At 42.5% G+C, this 17,756-nt stretch overlaps 1 protein-coding gene across 9 annotated transcripts in view; it reads left to right on the forward strand.

Moving 5' to 3' along the window:
* The window catches only part of LOC105939472 (brain-specific angiogenesis inhibitor 1-associated protein 2), a 60,738-nt gene that overhangs the window by 17,340 nt on the left and 25,642 nt on the right, over positions 1 to 17,756 (forward strand). For 6 of the 9 annotated variants that reach the window (XM_036142294.1, XM_036142293.1, XM_036142299.1 and 3 more), the window contains exons 2-5: positions 1,883 to 1,958; positions 4,848 to 4,934; positions 16,364 to 16,375; positions 16,979 to 17,040. In XM_036142294.1, the coding sequence (XP_035998187.1) occupies positions 1,883 to 1,958; positions 4,848 to 4,934; positions 16,364 to 16,375; positions 16,979 to 17,040 (237 nt within the window). The remainder of the gene's footprint in view (positions 1 to 1,882; positions 1,959 to 4,847; positions 4,935 to 16,363; positions 16,376 to 16,978; positions 17,041 to 17,756) is intronic. The other 3 variants (XM_012881657.3, XM_036142296.1, XM_021308140.2) reach the window with 3 other exon arrangements.

Genomic DNA, 17,756 nt, shown 5'->3' on the forward strand with positions numbered 1-17,756 from the left:
CAAAAAACTAAAAGTCACTAGTTTTGGAAAAACCGTGCTTCACGTGTGAATTTGTTTCCATTCATATCATGATTTTATTATAATTAATTTGCTTTATTATGTTCTAAATAACCAAATATTTTGTTTATACAACTTGAAATTGGGATGAAGTAACATTTGTTGAGTATTTTTACATAAAAGTGTTTGATTGTGAGGCATTAAAAAGCACAAAATGCAACGGGTCCACCAGACCCACAAACACTGGCTGAGTAACAATAATATGAACACCACACAAGGGTTAAAGGAACAGCCTTTAGAGGTCTGAATGATTTCATCTGCTAATGGCTGACTCCCTTTTACATTTTCACATGTTGTAAACCAATGCAGCTTCCCTTAAAAAAACAAAGGCTGGTAGGGAAAAAAAAGCTTTCTCTCCCCATCAGACTTTTTACTAACTGCTTGGTTTAGTTGGAAATGCAACTGAAGTGAAAGGGTAGCTTGAGAAGAAAGGTCTTATGAGTCTTACTGTTCATCCCTCGTCTTCTGAGTGCTAGCCATGCTTTCTAACGAGCCGTGAGCCCCCCTGTGCCAGATGTTTGTTCTCATGGTGCAGATGGACGGCTCTGGAAGTGTGCTGGCAGAACATACCGTCTGACACAAAGCCGAGATTCTGAGATGTATGTCGGTATAAATACGTGTGGATCAATCAAAATACTTTTTGGACTTCAAGAAGGAAAGTCGCATCTTGGCTTTTTTTTCTGCCCCTCTCAAAGTTTTTTTTCTTTTTCCTTGGCTTTGTTGTTTACACATACCTGTTTTAAATTACACCACTTAACACACAGTTTGTTTACTTCTCTTTAGCTTAATCTATCGAGCATCCCACTGATGACTCAGTTTGAGAGATTCGGCACACAAAGGATGCCGAAGGCGGTCCTCCAGGGCCCCAATTCTAAATGTTTCAGGTGTCGCGCTGATTCCACAGATCTTAATGAAGGGAAAGTTTCATTACCAGGCTTCTGCAGAGTATGATGCCATGCTGAGAAAGTAATTCAGCCATTGCAATCAGCTGTGCTGAAGCCCTTGAGGGGCTGGTGGTGGAAACCCCTGAACTGAAAGATGATGCATCTCTCAGGTTCTTGTCTTGCCTATTTTACTGGTGCAGTAAGAAGTTGTTGGTTGAACAAACGCTTCTTCTTTACTCTACATGTATGCTCTCCTCAGACAGAAAATGATGTGGAAAATGCAGCTAAAGTCCAAAGAAAAACTTTGTAAAACCTGCTGAAGGTCCGGAGAACTAATGATCAAAAAGAAAAGCAGTCCGGCTGCTTGGAAGGAAATTTTAGGGAAACTTTTTTAGCAGAAGAGTAACAAACCGTCAGAGGTAGCGACCTTCAGCAAAAGGTGACACGTTTTTTCATTTTGGTCAATTTTCTCCTCCTTTTATAAATAGTTCTTGGCCGCTGGGTTTGTGCCAGAGCTGAGAGACGGTGGGAAGCTGCTGCAGGTCCAAATCCGCTGCTGAGTTCAGAGTCTGTAGTCAGGTTTTATTTAAAATGGATGCAGCAGGGGAGGTGTGAGGGACACACCTATTGATATTCACACAGACTCATGAACCTCTTAGCCACTCATGCTCTCATTCTGTCCTCTACTCAGTCTTGCCAGTTTTGGGCTGCTTCAGATGAGTTCTTCCTGCTCTCCTCTCCCTGTTGGTTGGCTCAGCTGATTTGTGTGTGTGTGTGTGTGTGTGTGTGTGTGTGTGTGTGTGTGTGTGTGTGTTCGTGCCCCAGAAAAGCAGGCAGAGTGTTGCTGGGTCACTGTAGCTCATATTCAGTAGTGTACCGGCTCCTTTCCTGCTTCCAGTCTAACCAGATCTTTTCTATTGCTTCCCTCCTCCTCTTCACAGAACATCATGGAGCAGTTCAACCCGTGCTTAAGGAACTTCATAGCCATGGCAAAGAGCTACGAGAAGGCTCTCACCAGTGAGTACACCAGCCGTCTTCTGTCTACTGTCTGTGGTGGCGTCTCTTTCGTCGATCAGCCGTCCAGGCAGAGGGCCAGCTGACCTAACGCCTGGTGCTGATTTAGGTCTGCCTGACTCCTCTTGACTTGGCGGTGTAACGTTTTTGCTATCTGAATCCAGACTGAGAGATTAAAGCCACTGAAGATTTTCTGTTCAACTGTTTTTTGAATCTGAGTTCACGACTGTCAGATGAATCTCATGGGTTTCCGGACCGTTTCTTGTCTCGTCTCCGTGATTGCTTTCCCATGACTTCAGTTCCTAAATGTCTGCTTCGTCTGTGCATCCTCTGTCATCGCTTCTAGTTGCTTCTGCTTATGTGTCTGCATGGTCATGAGTGCGAGAGGACATAAGGGAGAGGCGCGCGCCGCCGACGGCAGCGGCTCAAGGTGAAAGGCGAAGCGACCGAAACATCTTGTGGGATCTAAGTGGAGCGTAAGCCGATGGGAAGTGGAGCGGCGGGTGTTGCTAGAGTAATGGTACCCCCCCCCCCCCACCCATGGGGCCAAGGAAACGGGAACGGGCTCAGAGAGAATCCAGGACAAGACTGAGTAAAATGAAATCCAAGAGAAGGAAAATATCTGCCGTTTTCATGCGAAACAATCAGAACCGAAGGACGTTCTACAGCTTTTCAGTGCTTTGGTAAAATGTTATCAGCGGTCCAACAATGATATTAAATTTGATGCTTTTGTAAAGAACATTTCACTCTGTTCTTGGTTGCAGCGGGAGGGGGAGACTGCGCCTGGTGTGCCAAGCACAGTGTGCGGAGCAGGGCTCTCCTATGTGTGTAGAGAGGAGATGCAGGCAAGACTTTCGCTGCCTGCAGGAAACAAAAAAGGAGGCCTCACTCCTGTCTGATAGATAAAGCTAAAAATAACCCTGCAACTCCCTGAGTAGGGGATTGCACTTCATCAATGCCAAGCAGCAACACAGGGGTAGAGTTTAGACCAAAGTGAAGCGGGGAAGGGCTCGGTACCCAGCAATCATCTTATTGTGACGGGGGGGAAAGATTGCCAGTCTGCTTTTATTTACTGGTTCTTAAAGTAGAAACAGGGTGTGGGCCTTCATGCCAGAGGAGGGTTAAAGGCAGCGTGATTCATGAGGGGGAGGCTGACTTGGACGGTCTTGTTTTTGGAGTCTTGAAACGTCTCTGGTGAGTAAAGTTGGTGAGCACGTGCTAAATCAGCCGAGCTTAATGTACGAAGATGCAGGAGATTGAAGCTGGACGATGCTGCAGGTTGAGCAAGAAGAAAAGCAGGCTGTACGTGAGGAAAGGAACGGGTAAACGGTGGATAACCTGGTGAGAAACATCTCGCCAGGGTCTGTTCGGCAAAAAGCTAGAGATCTATACAACATTTTGGTTTGCTTTAAAAACTCTACTTCCGCCTAAACTCAACTGTTGCTGTTTGTCAGGGATACTTAAAATGTGGTCTTTACATCTCTAAAGGTTTCTCATCCACAGCCACACAGTGCTAAGTTGTAAAGGCTCAACTCTTGAATCAACGACCTTGTACACCGGCTGCAGCGGATGATGCCAGTAACTTGTACTTGGGGAGTGCGGGCTTTCCCAAAATGACAAGGTCTTCAACGACCAAAGGAGATCTAGAGCATACTTGAATGAATTTAACTCAAATTGCTTTAAAGATGGTGTCATACGTTTATTAGAAACTCCCCTTTTCCGGGGAATAAAATAAAAACACTGCACCAGACCTCCATCCTGCTGAGCTTTAGCCGTGTATCGATGAGGTTAGCCCTACGCATCGCCATGCACTCACCCATATCCCACCACGGTCAAAACCAGACTTCCATAGCTCCCCAGGAAAGGTTGGACCCTTGCATAAAGATTTACAGACGAAGATGAGAAGGCAGAGCGCATCTTTATTTTCAGAACAATAACTCGCATAGCAGTGGGCCTAAGAAAGACCCACTGTTCTGCTGTGTCGCTCTGGACCGAGCTCAGAATAGATTTCTATTGTTTTTTCCGTCTGAATGCTTTGTCATTTTCCCTTCTCTTTGGGATTCAGAGGGCGCTCGGTGACAGCTTAGAGCACAAACACTCATCTGGCTGACAGCTCTGTAATAAACCCAGCCCTCTTCCACATGCAGCTCCCGAGCGGGCCCGTGTCTGCTGTCAGTCCTCGTGTGGTGAGCCCCTGACCCGCTTTCTGTCTTTGCTTCTTGAGACCAGCTTGTCCCCGCTCCCACGGCCTGACTTACTGCTCTGTCTCAGCTGGCGCAGCTTGCAGGTGTAATGATGAAAACCCATGAAATCAGGGCTGGTCGACAGAATTTGAGCTGAAGACGGCTTTCAAGAATTTGAAGTAGACACTTGTTGACAGGAAGGATACAAAGAATGCAATTATGAATTCTCCAGCAAATAGTTTACCATTGAGAACAAGTTGGATTTCAGTCCAGATCAGCTAAATATGTTTTATGCACTGAAATATTAACCAGCAACAGCATCTAGGCCTACTTTTCAAATTTTTTGGGGTTTATCTCATAACACGACCTAAACCACAAAATAATGTTCAGTCTCTGAACAGCTGGTCCACGCATATTTTACATTATCTATTGGAGAGGATTAACTCGTAGTAGTTTGTAGAGAAAGTGGGTTTTGCTTTAGCCGAGGCTTTGAGACACATCTCTGCAGCTTTCTGCTTCTTGTAGTCGTTTCATAGAGCTTTTCCCTTTCCTGCCTGGTCACCATTTTCGCCTATCGCTCTTTTTTACTTCCCATGCCCAAGCTTGCCTCTCTGTGGGAGCGGAGGGTTGTAGGGGACGGTTGCAGAGCTGAAGAAGACTTTTCAACTCGGCACCCTTGATCTGATGCCCAATGCTTCCATGTTTCCAGGTGTCACATTTGCTGCAAAGGGCTACTTCGACGCTCTGGTGCGGATGGGCGAGATGGCCAGCGAAAGTCAAGGCTCTAAGGATATTGGTGAGTCCTGGTTCCCCTGGTGAGGTGGAGGGGGGCGGGGCTTGGACGAGCAGATGGCAGATGGGATGTCTTGTACTGTGGAGCAGAAGCAGCTGATGACCAACCTCCAACTAGATAAACCCACAAAACCTCCCCACAAAAAAAGTCATCAGGTTGAAACACATCCCATCTTGACTGTCCCCTTCACCACACTCGCACACGGCCAAACATGACTGTTAGCCAAAGCATCAGATTTCTGAGGAGCAATCTTTCACAGGCGTGTTGTCTGGTTTGGGTTGGGTCAGGCCTGGTTCTGCTCAGTACGGGCATCGTTTTGGTGTTGAGTGGTGTTGACGGGAGCTGAGGCAACAATTAGCAGAGCAGTAGCGACAGGCCGGAACATCTTTTTGGAGACGGATGCGTCGTAGTTGCAGAAATGCAGTGAGTCTTAGTCCTGGACTGATGGATTTCTTGTTTTTTTTTTTTAACTCTGACGTAGCCTGGCTGTGGAGGAGTGAAGGCTACGATTTAGAATGAAATATCTACAAGAGGATCTAACGACTGGATTCAATATTTATACTACAAACCTTTTATACCGTGCTCTCGAGCTCTTTCTTTGGAGCTTCATTTCATTTTAATACACCACCTATTTTAGAGTGGAGGCTCAGTGGAGGTTTTTCATCCCATGTAAACGACTATTAAAAGCTTTTTCACTCTATTCAGATTGAACCTTATCATGCAGTGATCTTCTTTTTTATCACTACTGTATTCGAGGCAAAATGCGTCAGGGATCGCTTGATTACAAAAAACCTCACATAAAACATAGTGAAAAGGGGAAAGGTGTTTTTTTTTTTTTTTTCTTTTTCTCACCATGTATAAACAGAATATATAGTTTTTTTTGGGGGGGTTTCTGCAACACAGTAAATATTTTAAAAACCTGCATGTGCCTTTTGGGTCCAAACTCTCCATCAACCCATTCATGAGTCCCCATTTCCATCCGCTTTGCTTTGCCTCCATGTTTTTCCGCATTGCATGACTGTATGTTGATGTAGAGGGTTGCTCGACGTTGCCTTCTTGACTTCTTTGTTTGTTTTTTTTTTCTGGCAGCTTAAACGTGACTCAGTCGCTCCAGAAACTCTGCAGAACCTCCCTCTGCCTTCAGTGAAAAGAGTGAGCAGAATGGTTTGACGCTGTCCTCGCGTGTCGGCATTGCTCAGAGCGGTTGCTGGCTCTGCATACTGAGGGGATTGACGTTTTGGCACGCTCCGTCACTGGTGCACAGTCATTTCTAGGAGTTCAGGTTGGATGTGTGTTGGCTGGATGCAAATGAAGTTTTTTTTTTTTTTTTTTTTTAATCGATCTACACACAATATGTCCTATAGACAGGTCTTCTTGAATAAAGATGAATAGATTGTTATGGATCTTAAGAGGGCATCGACATATGCAGTGAAACATCAGGGGAGTTATTGGTAGGTAAGGAGAGGCGACTAAATATAATTCCTCGCGTTTTGCCTGATTTGTTGAGTTCAGTGATTTTTAAGAAGTAATCCGCATCCCTCAGTCTCTTCCATCACAAAGAGACACTGTGCTGGTGGCTTCGTAAACTCCAGGATTTGGCTCTGCGTGGCTGTAGGTCAGGAAACACTGAACGCTTTGTTCTTGGATTATGTGAAAACGTTCTCAAGCCTGGCAGGCCATTAATTAGCAGATAACAAGGGTTGTGGATTTGTGTGTATCGAGACGTGGGTGTGAGCTAAAGTTTGTTGACCAGCACGTTCTGGTCCTGGTGATCAGAGCTGTGAGTGTGTTGGTTAAGGGATAATCACCTTTTTACAGAGTTTTATCTCGTATAATTGACGTGGACTGAATGCAGATATTTTATAATCGGCTGTTTTTGTAACGTTTTTCTTGATTTAACTGGAACTACTGTCATGACTTGCTGCTTAGAAATAACTTGACTGGATCGTAAACTGCCTGAATTACCAGAAATGCTGACTAATTTCATTGTCTTGGTGCGAGGTGGCAGAGTAACATGATGATGATGATGATGAACAACTAATGTCATTTGCACTTGGACAGAGGACAATTAAGTCTGATTTTTAAAAAGGAAGTCTATGGTGCTATGGAGAAATTGTGTTTTTTAGAGCAGCACAGACCAGAGTTCCAGTATATAATGATTATTATTCAGTCGTTAGGCTAATATAATGACTCAACATGCTTAGGCAGAAGCAAAATGCTGCACCAGCAGCTACTGTAAACTGGAGTTTGCCTGTTTTCCTCAGTCTGCAGACCCTTAGCTTAACTCTGAGAGTTCCTTAATGCCTCCAGCTTTCCCACATCCAACATGTTTAATGACAGCAGAGGTTGAGAGAGAGCGCAGAAGGACAAATGGACCGTGTACGTTCAGCCTTCAGGTCACATGCAGCCCTCTGCTCCGGATCAACTCTGCCTTTGTTCAGTTCTATGAAACATCTCTAAGACCGGCACGAATTGATGTCCTGTGGCAGAATGCTACTTTTTGTTCTGAGTAATACCAGGATTGAAATGATCAAAACTGCTAAAAACAAACAAACTTTACGTAAATTACCAGTGCCCACCAGCTTTTAGCTCTTTGAAGTAATCTGAATGAACAGCTCTGTAGAAAATACAAGCTTTGTGCATAATCTCACTTGTGGTGTGCAAATGGCTGACCTAATTAGTCGTATTTCTTCAGTAGCAACCTCCACGCTGAAGAGGGTTGTGATAGGGCTTAGGCGTTTTTTCCAATTAGTGTATATTAACCAGAATGTGGCTTCTTTAACAATTTGACACTTATTTTCAATTTTAAAACGGTTGAGAAAATGGAAAAGCAAAACAATGAAGGTAAGATGTCTAACAAATGCTTTCTCAACAACGTGCATAAGACAAACTTGACCATTCAGGAATCTCTCATGCCAGACTAGAATGATTGAATTAAAAAAAAAAAAAAAAAAAAGTCAAAAATGAATTTCTTAAGTAAACTGACTTGCATCTCCTTAATGGGGATGCTGGTTCATCGAGGGTTGAGTTTACTGAACCGATGCCGCACCGGCAGGAGAAGCTGGAAGAGGATGTGACGCCTCACGGTTTCATCTGCTTGTTCTTAATTTACACAGTGCTGTCATAGCTCGACCAACTGCGGTGCTTTCACGAGACGCTATGCAGAGAAACGAGCGATTCCGTTACTGCAGAGTGGAGTGTCATCCCACTCATCTGCTCCTCTTTCACTACTGCACTCTGTCTGCAGACGCCCCCGCATTGATGTGGGAGAGCTCGTGAAGCTCTGGGAGAACATGCCGACTCGGCACACGTTTCCAAAAATAGATTCAATAAAACGCCGGAGCTGCTCCGACGGAGGAGGAGAGACGGAATACGACGCCTGATCCGCAGCCCAAAAATGGCTTGTTGGTGATGTCATCATGACTGAAAACGACATTGTCTGTCTTCCGTATGCTATATATGGGCATGGTGATGAGGAAATCTAGGAAGCTCCTGCAGTTCCGGTTCCCCTCGCGGACCATAAAAGGGCTCCACCATTCAGATGCAGTTTTAGGCAGAGATGCGACTTGAATCAGGTCTTTTCTTTTGCAAAGGAATGAAAGCGGCTTTTCTTTGAAGGGAATATTGAGTGGTTGTCATTTAAACCTGCTTTTCTTTCAGTTGTCATATCCAAATCTCTCGTGTTTGTTTTCTGGGCAGTATTTTATTTATTTTTTTCTTTCTATTCCCCCATTTTCACTTCATTAAAGGGAAAACAGATTTTGTTAAAATGAATGAACAGTGTTTGGAAAAGGTTTTTGTTTATGAAACGAATTTTCAAAATTGTAGTCAATGAAAAGAGGTTATAAATCAAGGACTACTGTCACCTAAGAATTCTGCTGAGATTTATTGTCTCCTGGTCTAAATGGACAAGTTGAATGTAAATTATACAAAATTAACCATGGAAATTAAGTAAAAACTGCACTCTATGCTTAAATTGACTCTATTGGCGACCTGTGTATCACCACCTTTGAAAGGTGGCAATGAGGGCTTTGTGAATGCGAATTTTAACAAGATCAGGAGGCAGTGATTAGGCAGCAGCATGTTTGACTGTCAGCTTTTCTGACTTGGACCAATAAAATATTCCCTTAAATCTGTCTTATGATTTAAAAAAAAAAAAGTCTAAGCAGGAGGTTTTTATTTAATCAACATGCTGATGTCTAACACGTTATGACTTTACAGTTAAGACAGCAACAGACATTCAAACTTCCCAATCACATTTTAAAAAATGCCAAAATAAAATCTTTAAATTCGCGATTGAAATCCCTTCTAAAATGACAAGCTTGCTCCAAGCTGATGCTGTGCTAATGACCCAGAGATGGGTAGCTATTGTTCAGATTAGTCGCATTATCTAAATTGATGAAACCGTTTTCAATTCAAAACTCAATGTTGGCAATTGTCACAATCTTTTCTTTTTTTATTAACCACCCAAAGCCAATTGTCTTGCTGCTTAAATCTATAAACAAAAAAATAAAATGTTTTTTATTGAAATAGTTTTATATTTAAAGTGAATGAACCTATAATGCCTTAAACGATGAATTTCAACTCACACAAACTTAGTGCCATGCAATATAGAAATTATTTTGGTTCAAAGAGCAATTAGACGAATAGTGCAAGTGTTGTACAGTATTTGTTCCCCATTGCGCTTTCTAAGTTCAGCTTTATGCAAAATATGTTGTTAGGACCTTCTGTTTTTAAATATTACAGTTAAATTCCTCAAATTGAAGAAGCTCTCTGTTCTTTTTCATCCATCTTTCCCATTGCTCAGGGCAAAACACAGGGCTCGTTTACATCCAATTAAATCAATGCAATGTTAGTTGATGGCCGTATTAGGAGTAGAAGAAAGGTTTATCGTTTTTATTAATTCACTTCATCCCAATTTAAAGTAGCATGTCAGCCCGAGGCACTTTAGATTTCTCCATTTCATCTGATCTGTTCTAATACAAGAGGCTCTGTCACAGATCAGTCATGTTACAGAGTATATTGGGGAGAAACACAATGGAAGATAAACCGTCCCATTCTGGGGTATTGGATAAGGAATATTTTACTGCATCAATGTCTTTTTCTTTGTTTCTTAGGAAAAGGTAGAAACAAAATGTACCTCCTGAGAGAGGTTGTTTAATCACCACATGGTGGGAGCAACAGAAATATGAGCGCTGGCTCTAAAGCAAAGGTAAACAGAGCTGGAGATGAAAGGAAGGATGTGGAGACTAACCAATGGGGGCAACAAAACATACAATTATGTTTGGTTGAGTCACTAAGCTTTTCTGAAGGAAATTCTTCACAATATCTGCCACTGCCGTCCCTCCTTCATCGTCTCGCTTGACATCTCATTTGGAGAAATCAAAGGGAAAACTGGTGACCTCAACCCGACCCTAATTTTCCTGAGAACGATCCGGCTGAATTTCCCCTGAGCTCGGAAGCCAATCTGGTTTCTGTCGGTGTTTGCTCTGTATGTGGGGGGGGGGGGCAAATCAAGAGCACTCTTGGAAAGTTTTTTTATTTTATTTTATTTCATTCATCTCAATTTCTTCCATATTCAGTCCTATGTATTTGTCATAGTCTCAAGTCTTAGTTAAACCGTTCCAGTTTGTACTAAAACCATTCGACTGCCACAACATGAACTTGTAGCCGATGACAGACCTGAAGAGACTGAGCTCAGGGATGTAACATGAGTTTCAAGTTGACTAAATGGTAAAGTAAATATTTAGATGGCAAAATTTCAACTGCTGGACTAAAACTAAGCATTCGTAATTAAATTGAATTGAGTATAAATGTTTTTCCTAAATTTAGGGGTAGCTCTAACTAAAGTTGACCAATAAGCATTTGTATATTTAAATGTACAGTAAACAGAAGTAAAAATCTAGATCCTTATTTACTGTAAGATTCAGGTTTTGTGTTTTTTAGTCGGTCCAGTCATCATTTCCCCAACAACCCGTTGAGCCGCTGATGAAGACCTCAGGAGAGAACGAGCTGCACCGAGTCATTTCTTTGCGTCTCTTATTGTGTCACCAAGAGCTGAGAAGGTGCTTTATTTTCTTCTTGTTTTTATCAAATGGATGTACATGATTATCTGCCAATGCTAACGCTTGATTAGCAGCGCGGTTACGCAGCTAAAGCACAATAGAGAGGGAGGGCGGGAGGTGGCAGCTGCATTTGTTTCAGATTTCAAGAAAAGTCCCACTTTGTCTCAGGATCAAAGTTTTTAAATCGGCTTATAAGTGGTTGGAGACCTTAAGGGTGCAATTGAACTTTTTTATTTCTTTTTTTAGTTGAAAGATTATTTTTCATTTTCAAATGCCTCTTTCGGTTTTTGAGTTTGGAGTTTTGGTTTCTTTGTTCTTGTAGAACAAATTGTCCTGTTGTGGGTTTGGTTTAGCCTCTTCACAGCTTCCTAATGTTTGTGTGACGTTGGAAACCTCGGACCGCTGGGTTGATCCAAGGGTTCTTTCTCAGGACGTCTTTGGCACGAAGGACAGATTTTCTCTCGTCTTCCACCTTTCATGGAAGTCTATGTACTTTAATGTGCCTCGACAGGTCGCTATTTAATCACTAAAGCCCAAGTGGCAACTGAGCGATGAAGACAGAGCTATCTTTTGTCTGTCTGCATGTCATCCGAACGTCTCCACACCACTAATTTAGCTTTCCCTGACGGTCTTGGGCTATTAGAAAGTCCTTGTCCTTGAGTCACCCCGGGTGGTTACCGGGGACTTGGAGGAACAGAGAGAGAAATGAGACACATAATGAGAAGATTGACACTGGAGATGGAGGAAGGCGAGACGGAAAGCGATGCGTTCCTGGCTCATTAGCAGCTGTCAGACGGCCTCTGCTGAAATCAAAAGCTAAAAGCCAACAAAGCTCACAGATGGGAGCCCTCTCACCCGTCATTCATCCCTTCATCTCGCCTCACCTGTTTTCTCGGCGTCATGTTCCTCGGCGTTTAAAGCAACCGCCTTTTGTCTTTACTGCCAGGTGGGAAGCAGTGGGCGTCGGTAGGGGACCGTGCGTGTTTGATTTAGCAAGTAATGGTAATGGGCTGGTAATGTGGCTTCAGTAATGAGCTGGACTAAAAGGACCTTGAGGTGTCGCATTGTTCTTGAACCAAATGGTAAGTTAATGATGCTGATAATGATGTGAAATGCGCCAACTCCGGACGAAAGGTTCTGCAGAAATAAATTAGTGGACAAGCACTACGTTGGTACATCTGTGCCAGAAAAGCCCCCCTTGGATCAGGTTTTTAGGGTTTCCTGTCACATGGACGGACAACCAGGGACAGCTGCAGGTCCTGGTTTATTGTGAACTTGTCGTCTCTGAGCAGTGAAGCTGTCAGAATCCATCGTGACTGAGAAGTTTGTGGGGGATTCTACCTACTTCATCTCAGAGCTGACTCCGCAGAGACAAACGATGACGGGGACAGACCAGCTGATGGATCACAGTCTTAAAAAATCTTTAGTTACTGATTTATTTATTTAAAATTGTGCACCCCCCACCGTGTTGCACAATTAGTAGTGAGACATGATGGGTCGGGTGCCAGGAATTGCATTGACCATGTGTCAAAACGTGAAAAGCCATCAGGTTTTATATCTCATTCTCCACATGCTGCCCCCCCAGTGCCCGGCTCGCAGGCGTGTCCTCTGCCCCAGATGATCACTCTTCATTCATCACCACATCAGCCGCCATGTAAGGTCTTCGCTACGTCGGTCAAATGGATCTGCTGTAGCCCGATTCCCTCATTTTTCTCCCCTCTCTTGTTTAAGACGTAGTTGTCAAACGCGGGCCATATGTGACATGACGCGCACTCTGAGTCAATAGCAATTTAAAAGAAGCGTGATGGCACTATTGTTTGCTCAACCCACTGAGCTTCTGGATTAGATCAGCAAGACTTTTGTTAAAGCAACAGCGGCGGCAAAGACGTCGCAGTCTGTGAGGTGCCTCACATTTCAACACTAACACTGCATTGTGTGTTTATCTGTGGAGAGTTTGGCCCCATACCCTCCAGGCTGTTTTTTTTTTTTTTTTTTTTTGCGTGCACGCAAACGCAGGCGGTGTTTAACAAAATGAAAGACCCAGATGAGCACAACAGTAATGGTGTCAATCATGCGGCTTTGATGAGGGCAAATCTCCCTGCAGCACCTTGTACTCCCCTCCACTGCAGCTTTCTGGGGATTAGAGCTGCTTGTTTGCTCTCAGGCGCCTATAATACAGTCCCTGTAGGGACGCACGGCGCATAAAACACCCTCCTTCACACGGCCATTAACCGCGGCCCGTTCCCCCTCTCTGGCTCTCTGCTGAGCAAGGGAGCTGCATGGCAAGTAGATGGGAGGGGGGTAATAAACCCAGATGTTAGCACTGTCCTTGGGTGAGACCTGATGAATAATGGGCTTGTTTTGCCCCTGCAGTCAGATCTCTGCAAACGCACACAAACAATCAAAGAACAGCAGCTGGATGGAGTTCGATGGGAAAGCTGGAGGTTTTACCCTGTATAAATACATAACAGAGGCCTAAACCCTCCGCTGGGAGCTTGTTTATGCTAAAAAAAAAATAATAAAAAAAAAAATGATGGGTTTAATTCTTGAGATGTAAAAGTTTGAAATTCTGTAAAAGGCTAGTTTTATTAGATACGGCAATAAAGTTTATAGATGGGGAAAACACCAGCATGAAATTGAAAACCAGCCAATGGTTAATTTGTTGCGTATTGAGAACAATTTGCAAACAAAAGCAGCCATTGTGCGTCCCTTAATTGAGCCACCTGTGCACTTTGGGAGTGGACCGCAATGTGCTTTACTTCCCCTTTAAGCCTCAGATGTTGTGATCTGCTCTGATTAACAGTAAGCCGCTTACTTCTGGTGAATAGAAGTCCCATATTTCACAACGCAAGGTGGGGAGACCTTTGGATTAGGTCGTTGCAACAAAACAAGAACATTCAGGAAGTTGGGGGGGGTCTTCCCAAGGATGAATCCCCACAGTATAAAGTCAGAATGTCCTAACATGTGTTCAGCAGGGCCAGTTGAACACGAATGTGATTTTTAAAATGATTATTTCCTTTTATTCTAACTCGGGTTTGGCCTTTTCTGTCAGTCGGTAATGCCAGTTCTATAATTTTTGGGGTCTATTTATCAAGGTTAAGATGCATTTATAGATTACAGGTAACAACGTGGAACTTTTCAAGGTAAATTGTCATAAAACATTCCTAGGAACGTTAATATTTCCAAAATTTATATACCAGATGAAAATGTAACTGTTTTTACAATTACAGGCAGAAGAGGCAATAAACCTTTGAAATTAGCACATGTTGTCTTATTGATACTAACTGCTCCGTAGATGATGGTCTAATTGAACAAAATACCTTTTCCTTGTTTATATAAAGATTGAATTTCTTTGGGTTTTTTTTTTTTTTTTTTTTTCCCCCCGATTTTAATTCTGAATCAGAAAATGTCTATTTTAATGTGTAGAAACTAGTTCTTTTCTTAGGTGATCTCAAGCTTCCTTACTAATGTTTGGCCATTATGCACGGTAAAGGCTAATTCAGTTTGGCGGCTTAACTATGGAAGCGATGCATAATAAGTGAGTGGTGGATATTGTCTGCCTTTCAGTTTAAAAAAAAAAATAAAAAAAAATGGCTTATTAGTAAAGTTGTCCGTCAGAAGAATGTTAATGGGGTTTAATGGATAGATGGTTTAGATCCACAAAGACGTTTATGGTTAAAAACAAAATGTATTTTTTTCTTTTATTGCAATATTACATACTTTACTCTGTGCATATGTAATTTTAAGCATCATATGTTTTGTCTGGCACAGTGGGGGTTTCGCTGATATTCTGTGGCTAAGCGTCCGGCCATCTTTCTGGGTGGAGCTTGGATGTATCCAGTTCCCTCCTCGGGCTGAAGTCAACATTAGTGTAATTGTGTGTGTGATCGAGCCGCTCATGTTCAGTCGGCCTGATGCAGCCCATCGATGGCCGCTGGCTGTTTGTTAATGGATGGGATGCGAGTGTGTGTTGGGTGCCCTCCAAGAACCAAAGCAGAGTTTGAACGTGCACCTCAGTGCATTTATCTACCTCAGTGCCCCCCGGTGCCCCATCCACAGCCTGTCGATGTGTTTTCTTAAAGGTGGAGGAGGGGAGGGCGAATGTTGTGTACGACGGTCGGTTGGGTAAACGATTACACCATTTAAAAAAAAAAAAAACTTTGACAAACTGCTTTGCATTTCTGTCTTCTGCGTGTCCATGTTTTCCAGCCATATGTATCTGTTACACCTGTGTTTTTGTACAGGGATCATTAAGCAGCTTTGATTGAGAAAATCTTTCTAAATACAGAAATATTTGAATATACTGAAAAAAAGGTAAAGGACTTCTAGAAGGAAAAAGGATTAAACGCCGTTTTGAGTTGCTCCAGAAGAAATGATCTGGTCCAGCCTGGATGATGTTTCTTAAGCAGAGATGTTGTGGCTAACGCTCCACCGCTTCCCCCACTTCTTGCTCCGACCTTTCCTAAATCCCTTCCACTGCAACTGAGTCTCGTCTGCATGACCGCAGCACTTCCATTAAGCCCGTTAATCCCATCCAGGCAGACCACTCTGCGTCCCCTCGGTCCGACGGTCCAGAGTCTTCATGTCCGCACGCTGGCTCTCCTCCCAGCAGAGCTGGAGGAGGAAAACTGGCCGACGTGCATTGAGTTGTGTCAGCGCGCGTTATGCAGGAGAAAGATGACGGTCATTAGCGTATCTCGGAGCCCTTGTTTAAAATAAATTGGATCTGCCATGCTGTGGCGCTGCCGCACGTACAGAATCTGTCAGTTTCAGCAAAGCCTGCCGGTGCATTAGCTGTTCATAAAATAAGGTGCTGATGCGTTTTAAAGAGATTTATTCTGCATTATGCCATTGTTATTGCACTGAATGTCCCATAAAATGTGTTATTCAAAAAGTCTTATTTCATAAATTAAGAGTTGCAAAAAAAAAGTTGTAAATCACCACCAAAGATACATTGAAGTTGGAGATTGTAGTGTGGAAAAGTTTAGGGGGTATAAAAATGTTTCCGAGGCACAGAATGTGAAGTAGCCTAAATTGTACAGCTAAATGATGATTCAGATCGCATCTTACAAACTTCTGTAATGAATCGTAATGACGTGGTGCGTTACCTTTTTATCCAAGGAATGGTTATTTTTGTATAGTGCAATGATCTAGTTAGTACTCATGCGCTTCAGCATCGCATGTGATTCTGTGTAAATTAGCAGATTGTGTCTTAAGTGTTTTTTTTCTGTGTTCAAAACATGTCGTTTGCCTCATTTTTCTTTTCTCAGGTTAGTTTGATCTGTCTCTTCAGGTCTGTGTTTTTTTTTGCTTAAACTAGATCTTTTTTTTTTTTTCCTTTTTTTTAACAATGCATTGCACATACAGAAGAGGCAGCATGTAGGTATCTTAAACACCTAAATGGCTGCATGAACCATGTTTGAGTTTCTTCTCTTGTTTTCTTTGTTAATTTTTTCTATCTGGGTTCCGCTTTTTGTTGTTTTCCCCTGTTATTTTGTAGCGAACATGCATCTTAATGCGTAGATTTAAAAATAATAATTTGAGGGTTTCTTTAAAAGTTCTGTTTTTTGTGAGTTTTTATTTTTATTTATTTTTTTGTCCTCTATAGAATTGATTAAATCTCATAATTTAGCAGCTTGGTTTCAGCGCTCTCTGCAGGTTTCTTGGTCAGCTCTTTGATTTGTCACTCATTACATCTGTGGAGCATATTTCTTTAGCTTTCTGTCACTGTTTTGAGTTCTGTCTGCCAGTCGGTATCACTTCAGATGTTAAAGCTCGTCCATCACCCCCCCCCCCCCCCCCCCCCCTTCCTTCGACACCCGTCTCTCATGTGTTCAGTTTGGCTGCATGGTTGTTGTCTCTTTTTTTCTTTTTGCACGCTTTCTCTCTGAAGTTGGAACGATTTAATATCACACTATCTTCTACCCCTTCCCCTCCCTCTGTTTGTTAATCATCTCTTTGTTCTTTGTTTTCTCTCTGCAGGGGATGTGCTCTTTCAGATGGCTGAAGTGCACAGACAGATCCAGATCCAGCTTGAGGAGATGGTGAGCATGTGGCGATGGTGTTGCTAAAATCAGCTTGGGACTGGGAGCCGAACAGATTGTGGCCTTTTTGTTTAATGACGTGAAGTATTGGACGATCTGAAAAGCAGCCTTTTTTTATGAGGGCGAGCAGCTTCTGATGGCTGCAACTCCACTTTAGTGGGATTTGGAGATTGGTACCGATTATATGTCATTTACGAAGATCTTAGACCGAAACAGTTTTCATGTTGGATCTTTATCCAAATCAGAGAGAAATGGAGCAGTTGTGGGAACATTTGCAGTAAACATTCAGCTGATTTAGAGATGTTAGAAACAGCTACCCTTCAATTTGTTTTCTGGAATAATTTGGAAGTCTGTTTGCAAATGTTCTCATTCTTTTGGATAATTGACTGTAGATGTAATGATGTTTATCTTTACATCACCACAATATACAAAGCAGCCAGTTTGTATAATATCCTTAAAGAGGCTGTTTTAAGCAAAAATGTAACTTTAGTTATAGATTCACAAACTAAATAAAACCTTACTTCTTGCAAGTCGAAGAATTATTTATTTTTTGACATCCATACAGAGACTTGTCTTGATTTGCAAATTTATTCACACAAGTGAAAAGACAATTATTCAGGGTGTCCATAGTTCAATTCAATTAAATTTTATTTATATAGCGCCAATTCATGAAACATTTAATCTCAAGGCACTTTCCAAAGTAAAATTCAATCAGA

The sequence above is a fragment of the Fundulus heteroclitus genome, chromosome 10, assembly GCF_011125445.2.
Source record: "Fundulus heteroclitus isolate FHET01 chromosome 10, MU-UCD_Fhet_4.1, whole genome shotgun sequence".
In the NCBI taxonomy this organism is placed as follows: domain Eukaryota; kingdom Metazoa; phylum Chordata; class Actinopteri; order Cyprinodontiformes; family Fundulidae; genus Fundulus; species Fundulus heteroclitus.